Source organism: Falco peregrinus, chromosome 5 (assembly GCF_023634155.1).
Source record: "Falco peregrinus isolate bFalPer1 chromosome 5, bFalPer1.pri, whole genome shotgun sequence".
In the NCBI taxonomy this organism is placed as follows: Eukaryota; Metazoa; Chordata; class Aves; order Falconiformes; family Falconidae; genus Falco; species Falco peregrinus.
The window spans coordinates 81,641,591-81,666,128 of record NC_073725.1 but is presented as its reverse complement, the minus strand read 5'-3'; the positions used below and the strand labels follow the sequence as shown (position 1 = coordinate 81,666,128).

The 24,538-nt window shown below is 39.5% G+C and overlaps 2 protein-coding genes across 2 annotated transcripts in view; both read right to left on the bottom strand.

Moving 5' to 3' along the window:
• VWA3A (von Willebrand factor A domain containing 3A) overlaps positions 1-4,158 on the bottom strand; it is a 33,919-nt gene extending 29,761 nt beyond the window's left edge. Inside the window, exons 1-5 of the mRNA XM_027778825.2 lie at positions 4,093-4,158; positions 3,331-3,455; positions 3,179-3,253; positions 1,858-1,912; positions 941-1,039 (exon numbers count right to left, since the gene is read on the bottom strand). Coding sequence (XP_027634626.2) covers positions 941-1,039; positions 1,858-1,912; positions 3,179-3,253; positions 3,331-3,455; positions 4,093-4,158 — 420 coding nt within the window. The remainder of the gene's footprint in view (positions 1-940; positions 1,040-1,857; positions 1,913-3,178; positions 3,254-3,330; positions 3,456-4,092) is intronic.
• A 1,410-nt stretch (positions 4,159-5,568) lies between these two features.
• Positions 5,569-24,538, bottom strand: part of MOSMO (modulator of smoothened) — a 33,113-nt gene continuing 14,143 nt past the window's right edge. The window contains exons 2-3 of the mRNA XM_055804160.1: positions 17,444-17,656; positions 5,569-9,552 (exon numbers count right to left, since the gene is read on the bottom strand). Of these exons, the coding sequence (XP_055660135.1) occupies positions 9,368-9,552; positions 17,444-17,656 (398 nt within the window). The 3' untranslated portion in view covers positions 5,569-9,367. The remainder of the gene's footprint in view (positions 9,553-17,443; positions 17,657-24,538) is intronic.

Sequence of the window (24,538 nt, the reverse complement as noted above, 5' to 3'; positions counted from 1 at the left end):
TGACAGCAATATCTTCAGCTACCACAGAGAAAAGCTTCCAATAAAAAGCCATACAGATTCAAATATTTGTTAAGGAGTACAGAGACAGAACCTGCAAACCTGGGGTGATCCAGCCAATTTGTTAATGGGGCAGGAAACGGGGAATATTTGTTGTACTGTTGTCACTTTTTCTTCTTAGCTGATGGGCATGTGAAACAACATACTGATCTAGAATGGGCATATTCACCCACAAAGCAATTACTAAAAATGTTTAATATATATTCATGGTTAGGGCTAAACAACAGTTCAGATATTAAGGCTAGGCAAGCCAGACTATGTGGAAATCAAGTTTTCTTGAAGGAGTTTTATTTAAAACACACAAATGAAAAATGCAGGTAATAGAAATTGATGTAAAATAATTCCTGAATGCAGAAAATGAAATTGTACAAAGTTTCAAAGTTAGATAGTAAACCAGCTACGTTATACCTTCCTTCCTTAATACAAAAGCTTTATAGAAATAAAGAGCAGAATAAAGAAAAAGCTTCTTTTGGGACTTCAGGAGCCAAGGTTCTGACCAAAATTCTGAAGTGTGCCTTGTTGCCACAAAACATAAAAGCATAAGGAAACAATATTTACTATAAATAGCTCTATGTGCAACTTGTTTATATCTCTTACAGCTGCTTGTTAGGCAAGTTTATTCAATTGAGAATGCTAGTACAAGAATTGAGAAATTTCAAGATATTAATAAGGAGAGTATTATTATTATAGTACATAGAGAAGTTTGTTTTTATCTAGACATTAGCATTCAAAGACATTTAGAACATACTTTTTTCCAACAGAAAACTATTGTATTGTATATTTTGAATTTAAGCAGTTTTTTTCTACTAAGTTCCTGACTTGTAGTTACACAAAAGCTTAATTAGTAAGTTACAATTGTCAAAGTCTGCTTATTATTACTTACCAAGAGGTCCTTCTGAAAATCCAGTAGTTGAGGTCCATAACTCATATGAGACACATCAACCATAAGTCCAACTTTGGTCCCTTTTATGAGGCCAAACACCTTAAAAGAGAAAAGTTACTGTAAATACTAAGCTTATTGAAAGTTTAATAGTTTTACTGTTTATTCTGTACAACACTATTTAAAAATCAAATATTAGGTATTTATTTTCACTTTAAACTTTTTAGCATAAAGATAACACAGTGACAAAGCCAAGGGAAAGAAAAAAAAAACAGGAAAAAAAAAGAAGAAAAAAAAAAGAAAAAAAAGAAAAAGAAAAAAAAGAGATGCCTCCTGACTCCCAGTTTATGCTTACCAGTGAATCACATTACCTCCTTCCCAAGACAAACTATTTGTTATTTGAGAGGATAAAAATAACTTTGTCTACAGAATCTCCTTCACATTAAACCAAGCAACTTTGTGGAAGCCAGATTCTGGAATGCTGCTTCTTTCTCTATCCCCTTTGAGAGGCAGTTTTGTCCCTTTCCCACTCCTGAGCATTAGCACGACTAGGCACAGTAAGCGATTAACCAGCTCTGCAAGAGAGGGCACAACGGACTACAAGACAGCTCCACTCCAGTCAGAGCTTAAGCTCAGCGTTGTCTGCTCCCATCTAAATCGCAGAGAGGTCCTGATGATTAAGACTGCTAAGAGAAAGAAAAAGACTGGATCTAGGAAGCAGAAAACTGCATACCAATGAAAGTTCAAGAAAACCAATCCATTTTCAAGATATGTATCACTGCATGATGTATAACTCCCAGTAAATAACGAAAATACATAAGCTTTCTGGAAGCTACTTTTCACTAGCATTCAAAAGTTAATTTATTCTTTAATGCCATATACAGTTCCAGTGTAAAAATATACTGCAAAGTTAAAGTTACCTTTCTGCTGTCCTGCAACAGCCACTGAATTCGCTGCTGATAAAGTTCGATCACTCTGACAAAAGGCATAGCACACATTTAGCTAAGGCATTTTCTTGCATTGTACACTGATGTAACAATCAACCACCTGTCTTCATCACATCCTTTCTCTCACATATGCAAAATCTGTGAGAAACAGTATTTAAAAATACTGTTTTCAGTGTTCTCACACAAGTGGTTGTGGCAGGGCTAACCATTTAAAAACTTCTTCCCTTAAAGCTGTTTGACTGATTAGATATGAAGCTGTCTTGAAAACTGGATCACTGAAATGTTTCCTCCTTAGTTGCTGGCTTATTCTGTTCAGAGATAGGAGAGGGGTATTCACCATGTGTATGTGTGAGTGACAGAAGCTCAGGCAAAACTAAGTTTAGTTCATCACACACAGGTTAGCAGCAGCAGATGCGTTTAACACAAACTACCCTATTGCTTAAAACAGTCATGAAATACAATCTTGTCATTGAAAGGCAGCACACTCATTGAAGTACCGGACTAAATGCAGCACAACTTTTAATAATTCCATTTCAAAACAGGTATAACCTGAGCTAAAACAATATGCTTGCTGTCCTCTAAAATTGTTTTAGTTCAACCAACTTATTTTTAATACCATGAGCACAGTTTTTACAATTTGGCAAATAAAGTTTAAATCAATAAAGGGGAACACCTTTCTGCTTTTTCAAAGTGCTAAAGCTACTTTTTTAAACCAGATTTGCAGACAGTTTGCTTAGATGGTGCAGGGCCCAAGTACCAAAGGTGGACCTTCTCAAGATTTTGGATCTTCATAACTAACACAGTGAGGTATGCTGAAGTAGTGGCACACCTAGGAACAGTCTAGGAGTGAAAACCAGCAAAAACACGATTACAGCTTTTTCCCCCCTCAATTTAAGTTTCCTTAATTTTATAAATTTAAAATTCACTTAGAAAACTTCTAATTTCCACAGATCATGACTAGATCCATGACTTGAAACTAATCCAAGTTACAGTAAACATAACCCACAAATATGCAGTATTACCTGTGAAAACCCAACCATTTACTAGCTAGCTTTCTAAAATGAGCTAACTGCTTCAGTTCAAAACCTGGTTAATAGGCATCTTCATTAAAAAAACCTCAGCTGTAGTGACATATAATTATCACCTACCCTAAATTTCAGCAGAAAGGATTTAATGCTGAGATATGCTGAAGTTCCCAAAGGTAACAAATTAAATTGAAGGCAGTACCTGCAGTCACGGGGGATAGGGATATAGAAGGTCATGCACCAAAATCATAAACAAGGTGGATACTTACTCAGAAAGTCTGGATTCAAAATCAGTAACCGTCTCTTCTGTAAACTCTATCTCTTCAACACAATTTCCTGAGTTCCTGGAACACTATGTATAATTAACATCAAAGATGCACACAATTACAACTGACTAAAGAAAGGGCAGTGGTGTACTTACAAAATAATATTGCCTTCATTTACCAGATGCTCTAATGTTAATTTCAAGGATTCTAAACTGTGGTTTCTTAGCCATTCCTCTGTGGTTTGCACCTTTTTAGACTGTATTTTCTTCATCTGTACTCCCTATAGATGAAATAGAAAAAATCAAATGCAGCATGAGAAATGAAATGTGCTGTTCCAACGTGACAAAAATTTAAGTCCCAAGGACAGCTGCTAGTAGGCAATGCATATCCAAGAACAACATAATTTTAGGTACTGGCATACACTTTTGGATGTGGGATGCAAAGGAAAAGAAGCTTTCAGAATATTCCCTGATTGTGAGCTAAAGAAAGGGTAAGAAGAGGTTAGTCTGGAGGAGACAGGAAGACAAGAAACAGGAGAGTTTAGTAAAAGAATTAAAATAAATACCCCAATGAGTTACAAGGGAGGGAGAAAAATTAAGCATTTCCAAAACCTGCCTCACAGAGTTTGAAGGGGTATATATTGGTTTCTGCTTTTCTGAAGAAAAAATCAGTACCAACAGTTGATGTACCTTTATTGTTTTGTGTGTTCATGGACTGATTAAACTCTGCAGAGAAATTATACGTAGTTTAATGACTTTAGTGATTTTATCTATCAAATTGTCTGTGTGTATATGTAAATATATGTAAGGAAACATATCAGTTGTCTATCAGCTTATTTATTCCCCATTCTGTATTTTATGGTGGGTATGTGTTACTTTTCTAGTTACTCCATTTAGCAGGAAAACTAACATGCCTACCAGCAGATCTTGTGTCTTGGTGATATACATTACCAGCAATCCATCATCTGGTCCTAGATGAGGCATAGTAAAATCTTGCCATGGTGGATGATCACCCTGTAGACTGGATTTTGTGGTCACGCTACAAGACAATTAATTTCATGGGATTACTTACAACATTCTCGTATTATCATAAACTCTTTACAAGTTTTTTTCAGTAGGAAGTTTTTATGCTTTGACATTTGTTTACACACTCTATTTGATGCATGACAAACGTTCTGAAAGGACATAGAACATAGTTTATACAAGCTACAGTTTTTACTCTATAGCTATATATGAAAACCCAAGAAGACTTTTTAACAGTATCCTCACCCAACTTTTGCCAAAACCTGATCATTGTCCAACAACGGTGCCATTTTCCTGATGTGTGTATCCATTAGATGAATAAACTTAGCCTTGTTCAAAAAATGCAAAAAGACAAAAGTATTAGAGTAAAAAGCTTAAACCCTCAGGAATACATACTATTTTAAAAGGTATTAATAGTCAGCAACTTATATGATAATTACACTGCATGTGGGACAACAGGCAATTAAACAACAGCTGCAAAGAGGAGTTACAATTATCCACCTATAGAAAACACATTTAGGAACTACCCTGCAAGAGCTATTTGTTAAAGGTTTTTTTTGCAGTTAATTATGTACGCACAGCTGCCGGGAGACTAGCCACACAGCTCAGACAGAAGGAAAGATTAACCAAAGCAAAACAGCGGTCTCCGAACGAGTGTGAGCCGCCACGGGGCTGCGGCGGGGATGGGGCCGTGTAGGTGAGCTGCCCCTCGGGTTTAGCCGCAGCAACGTCAAGGCAAAAACGATCATAAAATGCTGTTTTTCACTTGGCAGGGCTGCGCTGCCTCATGCCGTCCCCAACCACCCGCGCCCTTTCGCTCACCAAAGGGTGTCAGCGGAGCCCTCTCCCCGCAGCCTCCCGGCCCTCCCAGACTTGCCTCTCGTCGCCTCACCTCACCTCACAGGGGAAAGGCCCCTCGGCGCCCCGACCCCGCGCGTCCCGCCCGCTGGTGCCTCTCACCTCATGAGGGAAAGGCCCCTCGGCTCCCCGACCCCGCGCGTCCCGCCCGCTGGGCTTCTCCTCTCCTCACCTCACGAGGAAAAGCCTCCCCCGTTGCCCCCGCGCCCCCAGCCCGGACACGTCCCGAAAGCCCGGGCTCCCACCGCGCCCGTGACAGGGTTTCCCCTAAGCCCCTTCTGGCGAAGGTGCCTGCCGGCACTCAGCCGACCCGACCCTTCCCCCGTGCGGGCCCGGGGCAGCCCAGCCCCACGCCCCGCTGGGCCCGCCGCGTTGCGGCGTTGCCGGTGGAGACAGGCCGGCCCCAGCGGCGGGCGGGAGCGGGCGGCGGCGGCGGGCGGGTCCGCGGGGGGCGCGAGGAGCCACCCGGGCGCGAGGCCCGGGGCCAGTTCCAGTCAGCGCAGCCGGGGCCAGTCGCTTTAGTAGACAATTTATTTTGATAAACTTGCTCAATAACAAAAATACAAGTGAAGAAAATTATGTTCATTTTATACAGTTTGTATTAACATTTGTTTGGAAATCATTAATTGAAAAATGTTCTAAACCAATTAGAAAACAATCCTCAGTAAAGGCCGGGGCAGGGGACGCAGGCGGTTGGGTGTCAAGCTGCGAGCGACACGATGCCCAGGCAGGACAACCCCTTGCAGACACCGTTTCCTTCATTATTTTCATCCTTCACAAAGGTTTTAAAGGACAGCTTTCATTTTTATCGTGTGTGTGTGTGTTGGGGCAAACAGTAATCTACAGTCGTGTTCCGAAGTGGTTAAACGATGGCTCTGAAACACAGGTATGACAGGAGGGCCCTCGGCTGCTTCACTCCAGCCAGAGGACCAGGCTCAGGTGGTGGTGCAGGCTACCAGCACCTTCGGGAAACTGGTATCACTGGCCAGCAAGATTAACAACGGAAAGCGACGTTCAATAGACTGGTGTGTTCAGGGAAGCACACCCTCCCCAGGTCTGAGACAAACAGCTTCCAGGCAAATATTTCAGCTGAGCTCAATGCAAGATTTATACAGACAAATCCACTAGTTTTCTTTCTGAAGGTATTTCAAGCTTCTGATCTTACATTTTGTTGGCCAAACAAACAACATAGTGTGCAACAACATAGTGTGCACAAATTACATTACGATGGGATGTCAAACCTTTGGGGGAATTCTGAAGCAAAAGACTAAATAAGAATCTTTAGTGACATATGAAATGAGCTGTCCTTCTAAAAGTTACAATTAATGGCTGGCAGAATCAGAAAAGTTTATGTAAACACTCAACACAAATATGGGATTACCTTTGGAGAAGATACACATGGAAACATTTGCTTTTCATGAACTGAAAAAGTCTACAGATGTTTAGGCATGTTCAATACGAACTTCCCGTAGTTTAAAACAAAATCTTGTGCAAATAAAACCTATAAATAGTCTTCAGCAGATCTTACAGTGATGCTCTTAGGTATGAAAAGAATGCACACAACTTTAAAATAAAAGTAACAGACATAAGTTTGACAAATGATTGCACCATAAAACAGTGTTTTATATACAGTTTACAAGATATGATTTTCTGCTATAAATTAATACTGTACTATATAGTACTTAGTGACCTTATTAAAAGCAACTGTTGACAGCTGTCTCTTAATTACCGGGTGCTTTTATTTTAAATGCAGTTGGCTGCATCTATTTCTGGACTTAAAATGCTCAAATATTTAATTAAACTATCTACTTGTTAAATCTCTGCTATCATTTCATAATTCATAGCAATAGCATTGGCAGATCAGATATATTTCCAGCCAGCCAGCCACAGTCTTGGTATGCTCCAAAATAAGTGTTGTTTTTTTTTTTTTTATTAAATTATGATCCATTTAATCTAAGCCTAAATCCACTGTATACATGATGTTACTATAACTGAAATAAGCTGCGAAGGGGAGAAGAAATCTTAGCAACTGAGGAACTCCCACCGCCACCACCTGTGTTTGTTAAAAAAATCTCCTAGAACTATTTACAAGTGGCATTTCTGAAAATAAAGAGCTCCCCCCCAACATAATTTATGATTTATTTTTTTAAAGTGAATACTTCAGCTTAGGATACAACAGTGATAACACCAAAAATTTAGACACACAACCAGCTGATGAACCCTGCACTTTGTCTCACATCACTAGGGGCCAACATCACTAGGGACCTCACACTGCTCATGCAGATAAAGGCTTAAATTAGGAACCAAATCATATTTAATCCATCACTTCCAAGGAGGTGCTCAGCTGTATTTACAGACAAGTATGCTTTAAAAAAAATTTAGTGAGCCCTAAACACTCCCTTCTACCTGTGAGTGAGCTGACTGGAAAAAAAAGTTCACTTATAGGCCATTCCAGTGACAAGTTTGCTTTTCATTTGAAATTTTTGAACAAACTTAATTCAGCAAATAACCTTTTCATATTAAAATACCTGGGGAGGGGGAGAGGGAAGAGGTGGAGGAGGACAGGGACCCATTAGGGTCTGAATGGCACACAGTTTAAAAGAATTGTGCAAATTATCTTATTTCAAACATTTAAGCTTATCAGATAAGTGATTATTTTGGGAACTGATTATATTTTATCAACAATCTCATTCCAAAATACTCTTTCGCTAACGTTTTAGGAAAATGTCTATTCAGTAATGCAGTTCTAATAAGCTCAATGAAACAGCACTTGACAAATACCATTTTTTTGTGTTCATAATGAATCTCAGGTAAACCACGTATTAACTGGAAAACAAATACTGATGGTGCAGGAAGCTTTCCTGGGACACTAAACTGTACTTTCTGCAAGGTTAGATTAAGTAGTGAATTAAGATATCTGTGGATTCAAATGTTTATCCTTGTGTTGAAAAATAAAACTACCTTTAGTGAGGAATATTTACTCCAAATTTGGGTGGCCCTTAAATGCACATTTAAAATTACAGCTTTAGTAAACAAGGCATATATTATTTAAACAATTATATTGCTCATTTTTTTTTTGGTAAAGATGAATTAATACTCAAAATAAAAATAAGTTCTTCCATCTTTGCAGTGGAATAGTGTTTGTATGACTTTAAAGATTGCATTTTACATGTGCTAGAGAAATGCTAACCTATAGTAAAATGCTGTGCTTGACCATGTATGAATGCTAATGTAACAATGCAGTAGAAAAAGAGACTTTCTGTACAACAGTTGCTAATAATTTAAATAGTGTCAGTTTCCCAAAATCAGGATTTTAACTTTAAGGTATGACATGATCTCACCTTCTACCCTCATATACAAATAAATTACCATAAAAAGAATTTTAGCTTAACTTAAAATTGCACCTAGAAAGGCATGGGATCGTTTGTACCTATTACAAAAACTGTTAAAATCAAGGGCTGCTACAAAGAATGAGGTAAACTGAAGACTCTCAGCTATGTGGCCTTCAGAGAAATGGCTTTTTTCTATTGAGTTCTAGTTTTGCACACCACAGTGTTTTGCTAGCAAAGCGTTCTGAGTTCTTTTCCAGGAACCATTTGTGTGTATATACATATATATACATATATGTGTATATACACACACACACATACACACACACTGTATACTGCATCAGCAAAATATATATATATATTTATATATATATTTATATAAATATAAGGAAGAAATCCCCCTCTAAAATGTTCCTTAGTGTTTTTCTAGAACTTATGGGGGAGGAGGGGATGTATGTCTTCTCGCCATTACATACATTTAGAGAACATGATTTGATCTATTGGCTTCTTGGTGCAGTAATGCAAGATTGATCCACATTGGTGCCGAAGGCTTTGCTCATCAGAAGGAAGATGTAAAATACTAATCTCCTAAACAGCGAGGCCAGCCTCACTTGAATTCCTCTGCAACCCTCTGGTCTACCACAAAGTTCATAAATACTTTGACTTCCAAATCATTAGACGTTAAAAACAGGAACAATACAGTAACATGGGGCATTATGCTTCTCAGTGTAAAGCATTCTTCACTAGTTCCTATCACAGTGCAGACCCGACTGCATTAAAATATGCTCAGGAGATTAGTTGACGTTGTCTGTATTTGGTTACGGGAAAGGCTCTCCTTTTTTTTATCCAAAGTGCATAGTGAGAACAAGTCAAAGCATTCTTCTTTTCAGTAAGTGTTTCATAGTCTGATTTAAGCATCCTCCTGAGAATGCAATTCCGATGTCTTGCTCTTTTCCAAAATAGTCCTGCAGTTCAGACATTCATCAGCCAGGTAAACAAACTTTGCCAGCAAATAGAAGTCCCACTATTGTAAAGAAAATGGATAAGACAAACAGTACATACGAAGACCCAACCACTGTGTTATTGGGTAATTTATATGGTTGACCTCCAACTTCATTGATGTAAAATCCAATTGGAAATATTAGGGCTGCCATACAGAATAGAATCACTGCAAAGAAAGAAGAGAAAAAAAGAGTCACTGCTGTGTTAAAGTGAGAATATTTATCCATTCCTAGAGCAGTCCAGACAAGCAAGCAAAGTATTCTGACCAAACTGAACAGCTGAGATATTCTACTACCTAACTTGCTTGAAAGGACTGAGTAGGCATTATCATGCTTTTAAAACATCCCCCATCTATTCCCAAGAAAAACTAAAAACCCCCAATTTTCACTGTAATTTCAGTCCTGCTCACTAGATCATGAACTGTCTTTACAGAATAAAAATTTGGTGGATGTACCTCTACCATCATCCACAAATTTAGTCACAGAGTTCATTATTTCTTCAGTTAATTTTTCCCCAAAGTAAAGGTAAACTAACATTCAACATTGAAGAAACTCCTTTTCTACTGTCAAGAGTTGTCTTTTTTCCAACTGTAGTTGCCCTCTCCCATTCTTCCACACAAATTCCTTTTCTGTAAGTTTGCTACAAATAGAAAACACAGGTTGTCATTACAGTTTCTTTTAGATTAAAAGATGCCAGTTTCCTAGTTATATGGATGTTTCCTTATGTAATTAATTATCTTTAAGATTTTCTACCAGAATACAAAGAATGTTTTCTGATTCAGTTTAATCTAAGCTTCTTAGTGAAAAACTTCAAATTCAGACTCCATGAACAAAGAGAACCAAGCAATGAGGTTTTTTATTTCACCTGAACAGTTAGACTTATGTACGTGGTTCATGCTTACAACTGACTCTGTGTGGATGTACAAAAAAGAAACCAGAACTCCTATTAAAGCCATTAATTAGAATTACATTATGGATTTCAAAGGCTTCAGGTATCAAGAGTGGCTAACATTCCTCACAGCACATTTCAGTACACTGATCAAATCCAGGAGGGCACATCCAGGGTTGTTATCCTTCCCTTTGGATAAGTAACTCTGTTTAGTTCAAATGTAGCAATATGCTTGACCAAAGGAACGCCTTCCAAATATGGTCCCTCTAAGAGGCAAGACATTCTTCATAATAAAAAGGATTCACTTTTGAATCGGTTTGATTGTATATGCAAGAATATACAATTAGGTTTTTAATCAGTATTAGAAGAACACAATTTTATCTCATTCTACCAGTTCAGTCAACTACTAGTGCTTTACTCTTATTTCACTTCTATGTATTTCAACTTTGTTTCAAACATAATTTATTATGAGTGGAGCATGGCATCCCAATACCCATTATTCAACCAAATCTAAATTATATCGGGGGGGGGGGGGGGGTGGGGGGGGGGAAGGGGCTGAACCTGCTCTGTTCTCCCACCAAGCCCAAAAATCCACATACTGACATCTCCTAACATGATGCACTGGCTACCACTGAAGCTTCTCCTAGTCCTCAAAGTGCACCTATAAACACAGCCACATGAAAAAGAAAATCCAAGCCAAGTTACAATGCTCCTACATGAATAAAGTGCATTACACGCTGATTTTTTCAGTCTTCTCTCAGTTAACAGACTGCTGCTTTTTGTTTGTTAGTAAGGGTCACAGGTGCTGTCCTTGTCTCCCCTTTCCCTACCACTAAGAGACAGAACAAACTGGGGATGCTGTTCCCTCCTTAAGCTTCCCCACAAGTCAAACAAGCAACAGTAAAACACTCTAGCAACAGTAATAGCCATCATCTTGATCACTGGTTGCTGTGCAAGTCAGCAGTGCTGCAGCTGCTTTTCCAAAGGTACATAAATTCAGAAGCTTGCCTGTCCCCTTTGGCCTTACCAGGACAAAGTCTCCAGTTTTTCCAAATGAGAACATGATGGGCTGGAGCAGCCTCAGTATTTTTCAATGTAACTTCACTACTGCTTTTCCTGACTAAATACACATGCTCCCATTTACCCAGCTACAGTGTTACACGCCCATACTAAAACCTTTTTTTTTTTAATGGACTCTGTGTTTATCCAAGATTAAGAGTTTATAATATATTTTATATCTTGATGCTCAAAGCTTATGATTTGCATAGCACAGGTTTCAGCTTTGAGGAAAAAAATCACTCCTGTGCTACAAAAGAGACTAGTATGGGCATGATGATTCTGAACTCAAGAAGTGTTCAAGTAGGACTTGGGCAGAAACAAAAAAAGGACAGTTTCATAAACCGTGATCCACATCAGAACATCAGCCGCTCCTTGCTTTCCTAAACATGTGCAACTTTCACAACACTTTGAGTCAAGAGCTGCTACCCCTCGGATCAACCTGCCTTTCAGCTGACAACACTGAGCAGGAAAGAATGCACTAGAGGGAGCTCGTCTCTCGCTTTTAATGCAACCGCAGCCGGCGGATTATTTTTTAAAACATAAAAAAAAGAGCACAAACAAAAAACATCTGGCAACTGCATAGTTACTACATTCTTGGACAGTGCTACCTTCGTTAGGCTATCTATTAAAACACAACCAAAGAACCAGCAACCAGACGTTAAACATTAAATAAACTAGAAAGTTTTAATCTACATGATATCAGTCCATGTAATTCCACACTACACAATCTAATCCTTAAAGAATGTTCCCCCTTTTTTAATTAATCTTAACCAACAGCTGGTCCATCTGAGGAGACAAAGCTTGGGTATGTGTTTCTTGAGCAGACTTGTGCAAGCACAGAAGATCTCCGTACTCGAGTGGTCCAGAAAACAGTGGTTGATGTGCAATTAGTAACGCAACATACGATTAGTAACAGTTTGAACAATACTCTGAGGAGTATTGTTACATTACATCCAGTATTACTCCATTACATCCAGTTTGTCTCTGATGAGCATTCCAGTTCTTTACAAAACTTCTGTAGTATTTTAACAATAACACACTTCTAGCTTTAGGATTCTGAAAGCAACCTGCACTTTCAAGATTAAATTTATTATATTTAAGTACAACACAGCTGGAAAAATTCTGATGGCCTCATGGGTACAGTTGAAGAACAGATCCCTCTCTACTAAACCTTTGTTCTTTGAGGCATGTTGTATATACATGCACCAGTGCTCCTAGGTCTGAGACCTGCTAGTAGCACTGTACTGCTGAGTGGAGTGTGCCCGGGGTCTCCCAGTGTTCCCACTGCAGGACGGGAGGGTGCAGGTAGCTCAACATTCCCTCAGTCCACAGCAGGAGAAAAAATAAATCCTGCGCATGCAGGCAGTGTGCAGAATGCTGATGCGCATACACATTTCAAACATTTACTACAGCATTAACCAGCCATCTTTCCTCTTCCACTGCACATACTGCAGTGCACATGGTCTGCTGTGAGGGTGTCCAAGCAATCTTCTTAGTGTGGTCTGAATTTTTAGTCTACTGAAATAGCAAATAAAAAAAGTATTCATCAAAGCCTACCTCAAATTAGGAAGCCTCGCAGAAGAATGATGGCAAAGTTTTGAGACTTCATTAAGAAAAGTCTGCATGACAAATTTATTTTAAAAAAAGAAGAAAGTAAGGAGAAAATCCAATATATGAAGTGCTCAGTTAACTTTGTGTGTATTCTTTTAGAAGGAGATTTGTAAGCTAAAGGAAACAAATCTCTTATACAGGTTGTAGCCCAAACACAACTCTCCATATCTGGTAGCGTCAACTCAATGAATTTCCAGCAACATTTCCAGCAACCCATAAAGAACTTCTCCCTCAAGAGTACATACTTTTGATTTCAAATTCTTCCCTGGGTAGGAAAATTTCCAGAAAAGACACTTAATGAGTACAATTTCTACTAACAAAAATATTTAGGTAACAAAACACAATTATTTCTAGTCTGCTTCTGAATGGTGGCTGTTAAAAAAAGACAGTTCCTGTAATTCTTTAGCTTGAAATCGTTTTGAGCATCCAATGACAACTTCAAAAAATCCAAGATACGGCATATTAAAAGGAGGAAAAAGCTATGGTCTAGTCTTTAGAGGGCTCATTGTAATACCTGCTTGCCTCTTTAGAGATGCATAACATAGAAAGCAGCACCTGGTACAAATCTTTAATAACTCAAGCAGCACTTTCTTCACTGCAGAACACCAGGGACAGACATTTGCAGTATGGCTACTGTGAGTTAAGAATGTGATTATTCTGCCCCATTTTTACTTGCATTCCAAAAAGCAAGTCCATTACGCTCATGAACACTTGAATTTTTAGGTGAAAAGAAATGACAGACTCTTTGGTAACTGCTGGAAAAATGGCAGAAATATGATTTTTCTGTCCAGCATCTCCTCCCTTCGTACATTTCAGAGAAGCACCTCAGACACAGAACAAATTCCCTTTCTAGTAGTTGCAGCTTGTGAAAGACCTGAATCTGTGTAAGATGTAAACAGATCTTGTGAGAGCTCCGTGATTTCCTGCAGTAGCCAAGACTGTTATAGTATACAGAAGACCACCTAGGTAGCTTCTGCAGAGAATAAGTTTCCGTAATTAGAAACAATGTTCAGAGCTTAACAGTATCTGTTCAAGGACCATGGAAATTACATTTGAGATTTACCATAGATTCATTCTATCTTCTAAACCAGAAAAGGGCACAATAAGCACCCTGAAAAGGCAAGGGGGTTACATAAATTTGAAGTACGGCTAGCAAAAAAGCAGTTTCAGTGATACATGGAAAAATACCAAAGCCAGGTTACTTTTTTGCCACCAACTTGTGCCACTGTGTCACAGGGCATAATTAGCGATGAAGTGGTATAGAAGCTGGAATGGTAACAGGCAGTTAGCTCACACTTGAGCAACTGGTAAATAATACCATGCAAAAGAATAGCTGATCAGATCTTTGGCTGCTATCAAAACACACACACAGCTGAGTTTGCAACACTTTCGTTCACTGAAAAACACCACAAAGACCTGGGCAGTGCATAAACAAACACCAAGAAAAAATCCAGTCTCCATTACGTTGTATGAATTCGGTACTACAGTTAACGGGACTCAAATGTTAGTGATAGTTTTGATAGTATCTATGCCCAAAGTGACAATACCTATCACATCAGAAGGAATACTGTGATTCTTGAAAGACTCTACAGAAGGTGAAGGAAAACTTTCACATTTGCCTTTAGAAACTTTTGTCACTCGTGCAGTATGACCTGGAGGAGGAAAATATCTCTACTCTCCCCAAAGCTGTTTTGCGGAGAAGCCAGAAAGACAAGTTTCTGTGCAGGAAAAATCACCGATGACTGGAAAAGGATGCAAGTGCTGTGCTAGTAAATACTCTTCCGGGTACATACAAGAAAGAGAACTGACAGATCAAACTTTTGTCCTTTGTGTGTCCCTTAGCTAAACGAGATAGACAAGACCACTCTCAGCAATAATTCATATTTATAGGTGTAAGTCGAAAAAATCCAGAGTCATCCAAGATGACAAGATTAAAAGCAAAAATTCCATGAAAAATATAAGCTATACATATATATACACATTTCAGCATGAACTGGGCAAGAGTGACCTCTTACCAGGCTCTCCTTGCTGCTGTCAAGAGTCGGAAGGAAAGAGCTGAGCAAGAGGATTCCTTTGGCCTTAGACGATTTACTCTAGACACCCTTGCATTTGCAGAGAAAGGAGCTGCCAGCGCCAGAGCTGCCCTTAGCAGTCCCAGCAGACTCCCTCGCCTGCCTAAGACAGCATGCCCTATGCTGTGTTCAGAAAGTTCTGAGAGAAGAGTATCTGTTAGCAGCCTGTACGAGGCTGTGGAGTCTTGAAATTGCTTGCAGAAGAGATGTAATACAACTATGAAGTTTTCCCCACCCCTTCTAATAAGTTACACAGGTTTTCATCTTACAGCACAGGCACTTCACAGGAAGGACCTGTTCATAGTATTCCAAGTTGATTCCACATGGCTGCATGTTTCCTAATACTAATCTACAAATAAGTTACTAACTTGCGCTGCCATCCAATGAACCACAGAAGTCACTCATCAACTTTTTGGAAAACAACCAATCAAACCAAACCAACAACAAAAAAATCTCCCAATCCCCCAGAACTCTTTCTCCTATTCGTTCCTTTTCTTCACAAGTGATTTTTCTGACAAGTGAGTTAAGCAATAAAATTTCCCATCATCATTGTTATCAGGAATGCAAAGGTCACAGCGCCCTATGTACTGGAGAAGAGCATCAAAGATGCTGAGGTTTAGAATGTGGCAATGCAGTGATCATATCTTAATAGAATTATGAATACTTCTGACTTGCAAAAGAACAAATTAGTATGTTTCATTATTAAACATCTCATAACAAAAAGGCAAGTGCTGAAATAAAAGTGTCCTTCTATATTTAGACTTCAAATAATGGACCTGTTGCAAGCTTAAAGAAATCTACAGGGAAAAAACCAGCTTTAGGGTATCAGATTTTTTGGCTGAACTAACCATCACAGTTGTAGAAAACTAAAGATGCACGGATATGACAATTGAAGATACTAAAAAAACCCCACCATTAAAATACATAATGCCCAAAATACAAGCTCTGAATTAAGAAAAAACCCTCAATAAATAAACTGTGGTATCAACTATTAATACATAGTACATACATAAGACATTTACTTACTGTAAATATCTTAATTCTGAGTTTAAACCCTCCCTGCATACACTAGATATACATGAAATATGTATACATAAACAAGGGCACTGGAAAAGTTGGGGTGGAATATTCAGTACTACTCATGTCTGCTATTTAAATCATTCACCGGAAAATAAAAAGTCAATCACAACAGATACAGCATTTTGATAGCTCCATTGTCTGCAAGAGCTGCACTATTAATTTAATATGCTGTGTAGCAAAGTTGTCAGAAGGATGGCTTTGATTGTACAAGTGCCTCACTGAAGTACTTTTGTTGAAGCTCAGCAGTTTATATTATTCCCTTCCCCAAAACAAGGTTAAATCTCATTCATATTAGATATCATTAGATGTCAAAGAATTCCATTAAACCTTATTTATGCCTGTGTAAACCACAAACTTGCATTTTCTAGTTAGTGTTCACACTACCTTTAGTGGTATGTCATAATTCAAGTCAATTTAAAAGCCCTCAGGTTTTGAGTTTTTTCATGCTGTCATCCCCACCATTAAGGCACCATTTCACAGTTGGGCTAAGCCTGTAACACACACCAAGAAAAGGAAGTTTGAAAGTTATTCCCCTTACTTGTTATAACTGTTTTTCTTTTGCACCAAAGTAGCCATAGGATATGTTTCCCTGTGCAGAAACACGGGACTGCTAGGGAAGGCTCAGCTGCGAGGAGTTAGGCTGGTGCTCAGACAGAACAGAATCGAGGGAGGCAGAAAAACGCTGGTACTCCTCCCTCCAGCTAAAGCACTGCTGCGGGTCACTTAGGGAAGCAAAAGTCTCAGTGCTGTGAAGCACAGCAGATGCTCTGCAGTGGGCAATCCTCCTGCATAGCCAATTAGAATGCAGATATTCTGAATAAAACACCCGCTGTCAGCATGAAGCAGGACTGAACCAGCATCAACCCTGAATGAGGTATTCATGAGACACCTGAAGCACGGATGGATTTCAGACTGTAATGTCTCAGACGTATCAACTGCCTCCTCTTCCTCAGGGAGGGAATTTTCAGTCATTCCATTCTGCTAGGAATAAGTCCTGGAAATATGGGAGTGGGGAAGTATGAAAGACCATCAGACACACAACTCAGGACGGACCTCTTCTATGCCTGCTCATTTTCTTAGGTCAGTTAAGGTCACTGCCCAAGGAAGGTAAAGGGGTCAGGCCTTCCTTTCTCTCCCCTTGGGCCCACAAACTATTATTCCCTCTCAGTGTCTTAACATACCAACTGTGTTTTTTGCAGATTTTTTTTTCCCTTCAGACATGGTATTTAAAGAGAAGGAATGTTTTGTCTAGCCCTAAGCATCACTCCTTGACAACACTATACTGTTATTTTAGAGTCCACCAGTTTATCCTGCATACAGGTCAACTGTGTAGTTGAGGTCACTTACTTCCAGTGAAAGCTATCCAGCGGGCATATTTAGTAGCTTCTCTTCGCCAGTGGGAAGCCACCAGCAAACCACATGTGACAGTTAGTGAAATGATTCCCATAATGATGAAAAATAACGTAGTGACCCACTCAGGAGGCAGCCGTGGAGGAATACAGGTCCTGTCACGTCCATGGATGGTTTGACACTGTCGCACAAGGCCAACTGTGAGAGCACCTGAAAATACATAGCAGAGAGGCAAGTAAACTTTCAAAATCCTCTCTGAGGGGCGCTCAACTGCAAACCAAAGCTCAGAATCGTCCAAAAATAAGGGATTCTTTCTTTGATGAACCTTAATAAGCCTTTCAAACACAGTGGATAAGGGGGACATGCTTCATGTTCTTTCATCATACGCTTGCACAAGTTCAAGTGAGATGGCTGCAAGCTGTATCTGGTTCTTGAGTGGCAATCAAGGTCTAATCAAAGGGATAAAGTACTCCTATAAAGCCTGCCAGTATCAGCTAAAGTGGTAGCTGAGTTGCATAGGGAATCACTCCCTCATCTGTGCAAGATGCAATACTCCTATAACCTAACAAAATGAATTGCAGCCCCCTAAAATGCTTTTAATTGTCTAATGCCTTTTCCCCCTTGTCTGTAAATACAGCTTTAATCCTCAAAGTCTTGCAGCAGAAACTGCATTTGATTCATACAAAGACTTTAAGAACATTTGTTAAAAGAACCCCATCAACATTTCTTGACATTAACTTTTAAAGAGTCCCTCTATGCAAGAGACTGGTCAGCCCTTTTGACAGCAAAGAGCTACTACACACACAAACCGGGATATCTATGCAAAACATCTCTCAAAAAGATTCTAGAAAAAGGGCAAGACTGTTACAGGAACCATACATTTTTTTACACAAAATGAGGTACCTTCCGTTAAATAAAAAAAATAAATCTGATTTAATATCCAAGTCAGTGTTTTTGAGACTCATAAAGAAGCTTTTAGTAAGCTTTAATAGTGAAGCTTGCTTTATTTGCAAAATTGCAACTCAAAATTAACAGGCAAGGTTAAAATCCATTTCTTCCAGTGTCTCAATTAAGTCCTATATTTCTCACTTTTGTCCCTTCTTCTGAGCGGTTTTCTTAAATAATCACAACTGCCCTTTATCTAAATTAGGAGCAAAACCCAACAGCGGGTAACATTAGAGTCAACATCTCCTTCCACAAATTATTGTAAATTTTGCTATAGTTGACCAATTTAAAATAAAAAGAGGGCAACTTGAAACAATTACAGTAAGACTTAGGTTTAGCATGCCTTTTGGAAGGAGAAGCAACTGCCATACTTTTTGGCTTCTTCTTGGAGAATAAATAAATAAATAAATTCATAAAAGCATGAAACAAAGTAGTAAGCCAATAGCCAAAAGGGTAACCAGTCCTAGCATGCACCTCCTAGCACCCTTGAGCCAATTTCTACAAGTGTTCAGATCCTGTCTGCTCACACCTCAGCAACGAGTACCAGCACAATCAGCCTCTGAGTTTAGAACCACTGGGTTAGCAGGCAGAGTATCGTGTTTTATTAAATGTGGTGCTTCTGATACACTCCTAGAGGGTGAGAAGAACCAAGAGCAAAAACATTACTGAATCAGTTCTGTTGAAGCATTCCTGCAACCTTTGTTTAGACTACCAATTTTAGCCCTATTCAAATACATCCTTTTAATTACCTATTCATCAACTGAAAGATTCTGAGATGAATTTTCAGCTGAAAGCTGAAGTAAAATAATTTCAGAAAGTGTTGTTTACAAGACCAACAAAATTGGCATTTTCTACTGCAACTACACAGCAATCACACCATTGCTGTGCACCGGGATTACACAAAACTGAGTCAGAATTACACAAGCAATCTTGCACAGCTCACATAGCTGTAATGTACACAGTTTTACATGAACTGCTTCCCAGTTGCTTTTCCATCACCTGCAATGCTTCCATTTTACACCAGCTCCTGGGGCAGAGGGGAGATATGCATGTGTCTTTAAAAGTCACCTTCCTTGAAACACACACACATTGCAGAACCTCATGCGAAACACTAAGCAGTTTCCTGTAGTTTGGGGATAAAGAGGCTATTCACTGCAGTATCATAGAACAGGAAATTAATCCCAATCACTCTGCAAGGCTAGGATTTAACAACAATATTACTATACTTACAGTAGAAGTAGGGTTTTTTTTAAACTGCAGTTCTAACCTACAGAACAACTTCATAAAAATGACATCAGGCATTCAATAGATGTTTCCTGAATTCAGAGGCAACAATTTAGTGCATTTTTAAGTTGGGCAAAAGCAACAGTGATAAGAACCTCTGTGCTGGACTCTTCCATTTTGTGTGTTAACTGAAACTGAAGAATACCTGCTATAGCTGAGCATGTTTTAGAAAAAGACAACTAACTCATCTTTTTCAGATGAAATTTGCAGTTCATATTGAAGACATTTTTCAATTAACAAGAGCACATTTAACATGTCAGATTCAGAGAGGACCAAAGCTAAGCCCACCTGTGCCGTATCTAGAGGAAACAGAAGAGAACTCCATCTTGAACTACTGTTTTTCAGTGCAGGTTTTTTTTTTCTGTCAACATCTATTTCTCCAAAGGCTGATTTTCTCAGAAAACCCCCCAACAAACCCCCAACTGAAAATGGGGAGGGGAGAGAGAACAAAACTCTCTGAATCGTGAATATCAGGGTAGCATGCCTTTTGAAGACATAAGGATGGTTGCAAGAAACTGCTTAGAGCAGGGTTTCCTAAACATCACTTCTGGTGCCCAAATGTGTTGATCCACTCTTTTTTTTTTTTTTTTTTTAATCAGAGTTTTAAAGCGTCAGCAATTAGATTTCAGAATCTGATGTTCTGGAGGAAAAAAATACTGAACTTTATTTCATGGTTAAGCTTTTGCTAGCACATACTTAGTATTTTCACTTAACTCTGCTTCATGGACTACAGATTTGAAGTAGATAACGCTCTGTATTCAAGGTTCTGAACCTGGAGTCTGAAGACTCTAGGGAAGCAAATGGAGGGCAAGAGAAGGTCTGTCAACTATTTCTAAAGGTTTCACAAAGGTAACTAGGAGAAACAACCTCATTATGTGCTCATAAATTTAGCTGAAGTTCAAGTTTAAGTTCACTGTACAGGGATACCTCATTTGTGTACATAAACCGAGCAGAAGGAAATTAAACCTCATAGCTTCCTACCATAGTGACAGATCTGTTGAATTCAGACTTCAAAAGAAGTCTCTGGTGTGGAAAAAGAGTATTTATTTGCCACAAAATTCAAAAGAGTGGGTTTACATGACATTTTACTGTGTTGGTCTGATTCTAAAGCAATCAAGCAAACAGTTGCCAGGCAGCTGTCAACAAACTAACTTGTTACAGAAAATCTTGTTTAACCGTATCTAGTCTATTGTTGAAAGGAAGGACAGAGATACTAAATCAGTGTCCTTCTACCTGTAGTTAGAGAACAGCCCAACAGTCCATCTCCAGCCAGTCACCTAGTTCCACTCTGGCCCCTAGGTAAAAGAGGTCTTCAGTTGTTCCCTCAGAGTAATTCCAGCATGACTGCCAAAAATTAAGCACCTAACACAGGTATAAAACAAACAGCACAGCTAATACTAGTAGATTAGGCATCTTAAAGATGGATGTAGCTCTAAAACATGTGCAATGGAACAATCATGCCTCCCTGTCCTCCACCTCCCAACGCCAGCACGGCACAGCCATCAGCAGCTACGACGACAACCAGGAGGTGCAGTGGACTGCTCCCTTTCTCTTGTATGCCTCTCCCTCCATAGCTTCTGAGATTGGCATTATGCAGGTCAGTACAGCTACTGCGAGAGGAGATTAGGATATATATTCTAATTATTAAAAAAGAGATTCAGCCTTCATCAAAACAAAGAATGCTGCACTGAGCAAATGTCAGTGAAGTCGTCTTTAGTCTCTTCCAGCAAATCTATTCCCTAAAGTGGCAGTGCATTTCAAACACATTAAACCATCTTCCAGTAGTGACAGTCTGACTATAACCAGGACTCCAGTTTATACCAGTGAAAGGTCTCATGATCATAGTCCTATATTACCTCACTCAATTCCTCCAGAACACCAGTAATGCTCACTTTCTGACACTGCATAAAAACTAGAATCAGTAATAAAAAGAGTCTTTAACAAATGCACCAACATTTGTGAGCATCACCTGTGTAACAATTAAGTTTCACAAAACCATTGAGGGAAAGAGGGGAAAAGGCACCAACCCAAAGAAAGGCCAGCCCTCATTTCTCCCCTTTGTGCAGACGTGCAGCTGCCACCGACCCACCCCACAAGTCCCACTCCAGCCCCGGTGCTGTTGCCATCCCTCTCCTTGTTTCCGTGGCAACTACAGAGCCACCAAGGAGGAATCACATGCTACAGAGAGAAACAAAGACTGTTGCAGCCCTTCCACTCCCCCACCTCTCCATCACTTCTGAATTATTAAAAGTGGCACAGCAATACCACAGCTGGAAAACAGTAGCATAACAAGGGCTGTTCAGATGTTCGCTGTTCATCTATTATTTGACTGCCAGAACACACAGGATCAGGTGTGCCAGATGAACACCAGAGAGGTGCCACTGCCGTGAAGAGGTTACCATAGCATAAGAAACAACTAGTACGGTAATGCACGATGCAGGATGAGATGGGGCTCAAACGCTAGAAGGTGTTAAGAGCCCAGCAGCTACGCTGTCACACGAACATACAAACCACAAATCCTCAGAACTGCTCTTGATCACACAGCTTGGGGTACCTGCTCCTCCTCTGTCCTCCCCTACTGTCTGCAGCTGAAAATGTCTTTACTCTTTCCTCTCATTTTAGAGGAAATGCTATTCCTTGGGTTTAAATGCATCTGCAACCCTTTCCATTCCGTGACAACAGCTTCCTCGCTTCTCCTTCCACGTATCAACCACATCCTTAGCAAAATGTTTACTATTAACATTAAATAAATATTATGTGCCAATATGCCTAGTGTGGAGGTTAAAACATCCAATGGCTCCCACACAGCCTGCCCGCCGTCCTTCCCTTGCTGTCCTGATAAGATGGCACGGCTCTGCTAGAAAGCCCAGTTGTGACTGCCAGACAATTTCTGCTCAAATAAGACACTTTTCTTTAGTGTACTGTGGACTTGTTAAACCATCTTTGCTAAGGGAAGAGTACAGTTTACAGGGTTCCTAGTGAGGTGCTGGTGACATAAATCTTAGAGCACTGCCAATATAGCAAGGACACCAATAAGTTTTATGTTTTAGTAATGAGCATAGTACATTACATGGAGCTATGTTATTTGGGCACACTAAAACATTCATTGCTGTTGGTTAGGTAACAGTCACATGCAAGAGACCGACATGTAAAATAGGGCAGCTCTGTTAAGCCATTCCCTGTAACTCTTACTGGGCCATAGACAAGGACAGGAGGAAATGAAGTTGCTCTTGGAAAGTTTCAAAGTTCTATCCAATTAATAAACTTGAATGGAAAAAGGGCTAGGTCCATCTAAGAGGAGGAAGAACCTGCAGCTGTCTAGTGTGCAGCTATAGCTTGCTACCCAACCCAAGTGGAAGCTTTAAAGGTCTAAAAAGAACGCAGTGTTTTGGTCATGGCAGACTGTTTCCCTGTACCAGTGTTAAGGATAACCATCAAGTTGACTTCCGCCACCTTGCCTTTAACATGTCTGCTGCTCCTTGCCTGCAACCAAGCCTCTCTGACAGAAGACCGCTTTCAAAGTGAGCGAAGCATAGCCGAGGAATTCCTGAGAGGAACAAACAGAGCACGGTAAGATTAGTTCCAATGCAACTACCCGTAACAGCAAACAAGGAGGAGGTACTTCCAAGAAGAAAATTTTTTGTAGTCATCCAAGGAATTTGGCAGTTTAAGTGAGATGTTTCCCAGCCTTACATATGCAATTTATTTTCCTGCAACGGGCACTTTAAGTGATGTTACTATACAAAGGAGGAAGAAAGAATCAGTTATTTAGGTTTATTCATATGTATTTTGTTTCGGGGAAAATGTGTTAATTTTATATTCCAGGGATTAGTTCCTTGGAAACAGAGTACTCTCCCCAAATCCAGTGAACTGACACTGCTGATCCTTCTCTACCATTGCATGGGAGGTACTCCAGGGTGCATATAGTTAGTTCTACTTATTTCAGTGTAAAACCATCAGAAATCAGGCCCTATTACCCTCTCTTATGATGAGATAGTCATGCTTAGAGTAAGGAGCACAGAAGGCTAGGGAAAAAGCTATGCTTTTGCAGGATATGCACCACCTCTGGTGTGAAGAGGAAGAAGATACAGTATCCTGCTGGTTTGCAAAGCACTTCAAAACCAGGTAGGAAAAAAGGGTTAACAACACTGGGGAAGACCTCTTGATTCTAAAAGGCATGGTCCATGTTATAGTAGTTAAACAGCATCATAGGGTCTCTGTATGTAAGGTCCCACTGAATGATGCCCACAGGCATAGCTAGCTCGTAGAATTTTTTTCTACCTACAACTGCTCAGACTTATAGCCTTGTAAAAGGAAACGTAGTTAGTCCTCATTTGAATTTTCAGCCATTGACCCATTAAAGCAATTCAAAAATGTTTACAGCCTCAAGCCAACGTCACATCAGAGCATTTTGTAAAATAGCACATACACATAATTAACTGCTGCTAAGTAAACAAGTCAAACACCTTTTCCTCTACTTTTTTTGCTTATTGTAGGACGACATAATAACTGGATTTACCGAAATAAATATAAAAAAGGGTCAAAATATAAGATAGGATCAACTGCCCATTTCCAATCACGTATGAGAGTACCATATCTGTTACTGTTCTTGCATAAATAATTACTTCTTTTGTGAGGGATGGGAGTAGTTTGAATAGATGCTCTTTAGCACTTAGGCTGCTAAAATAACTTCAAGGTTGCCATGCAAGTACAGTATTCAGGATGTGGCATGACAGATTGATTCTTTTACTGCGGATGTTCCAGTATGTTGTTCAGCCAGTAGATTACGAGGCAACCAAGTCCAGACTTAATAAAATAAGATTTATGAATGTTAAAGGATGATCTAGAGAAAGGCTTAAAAGA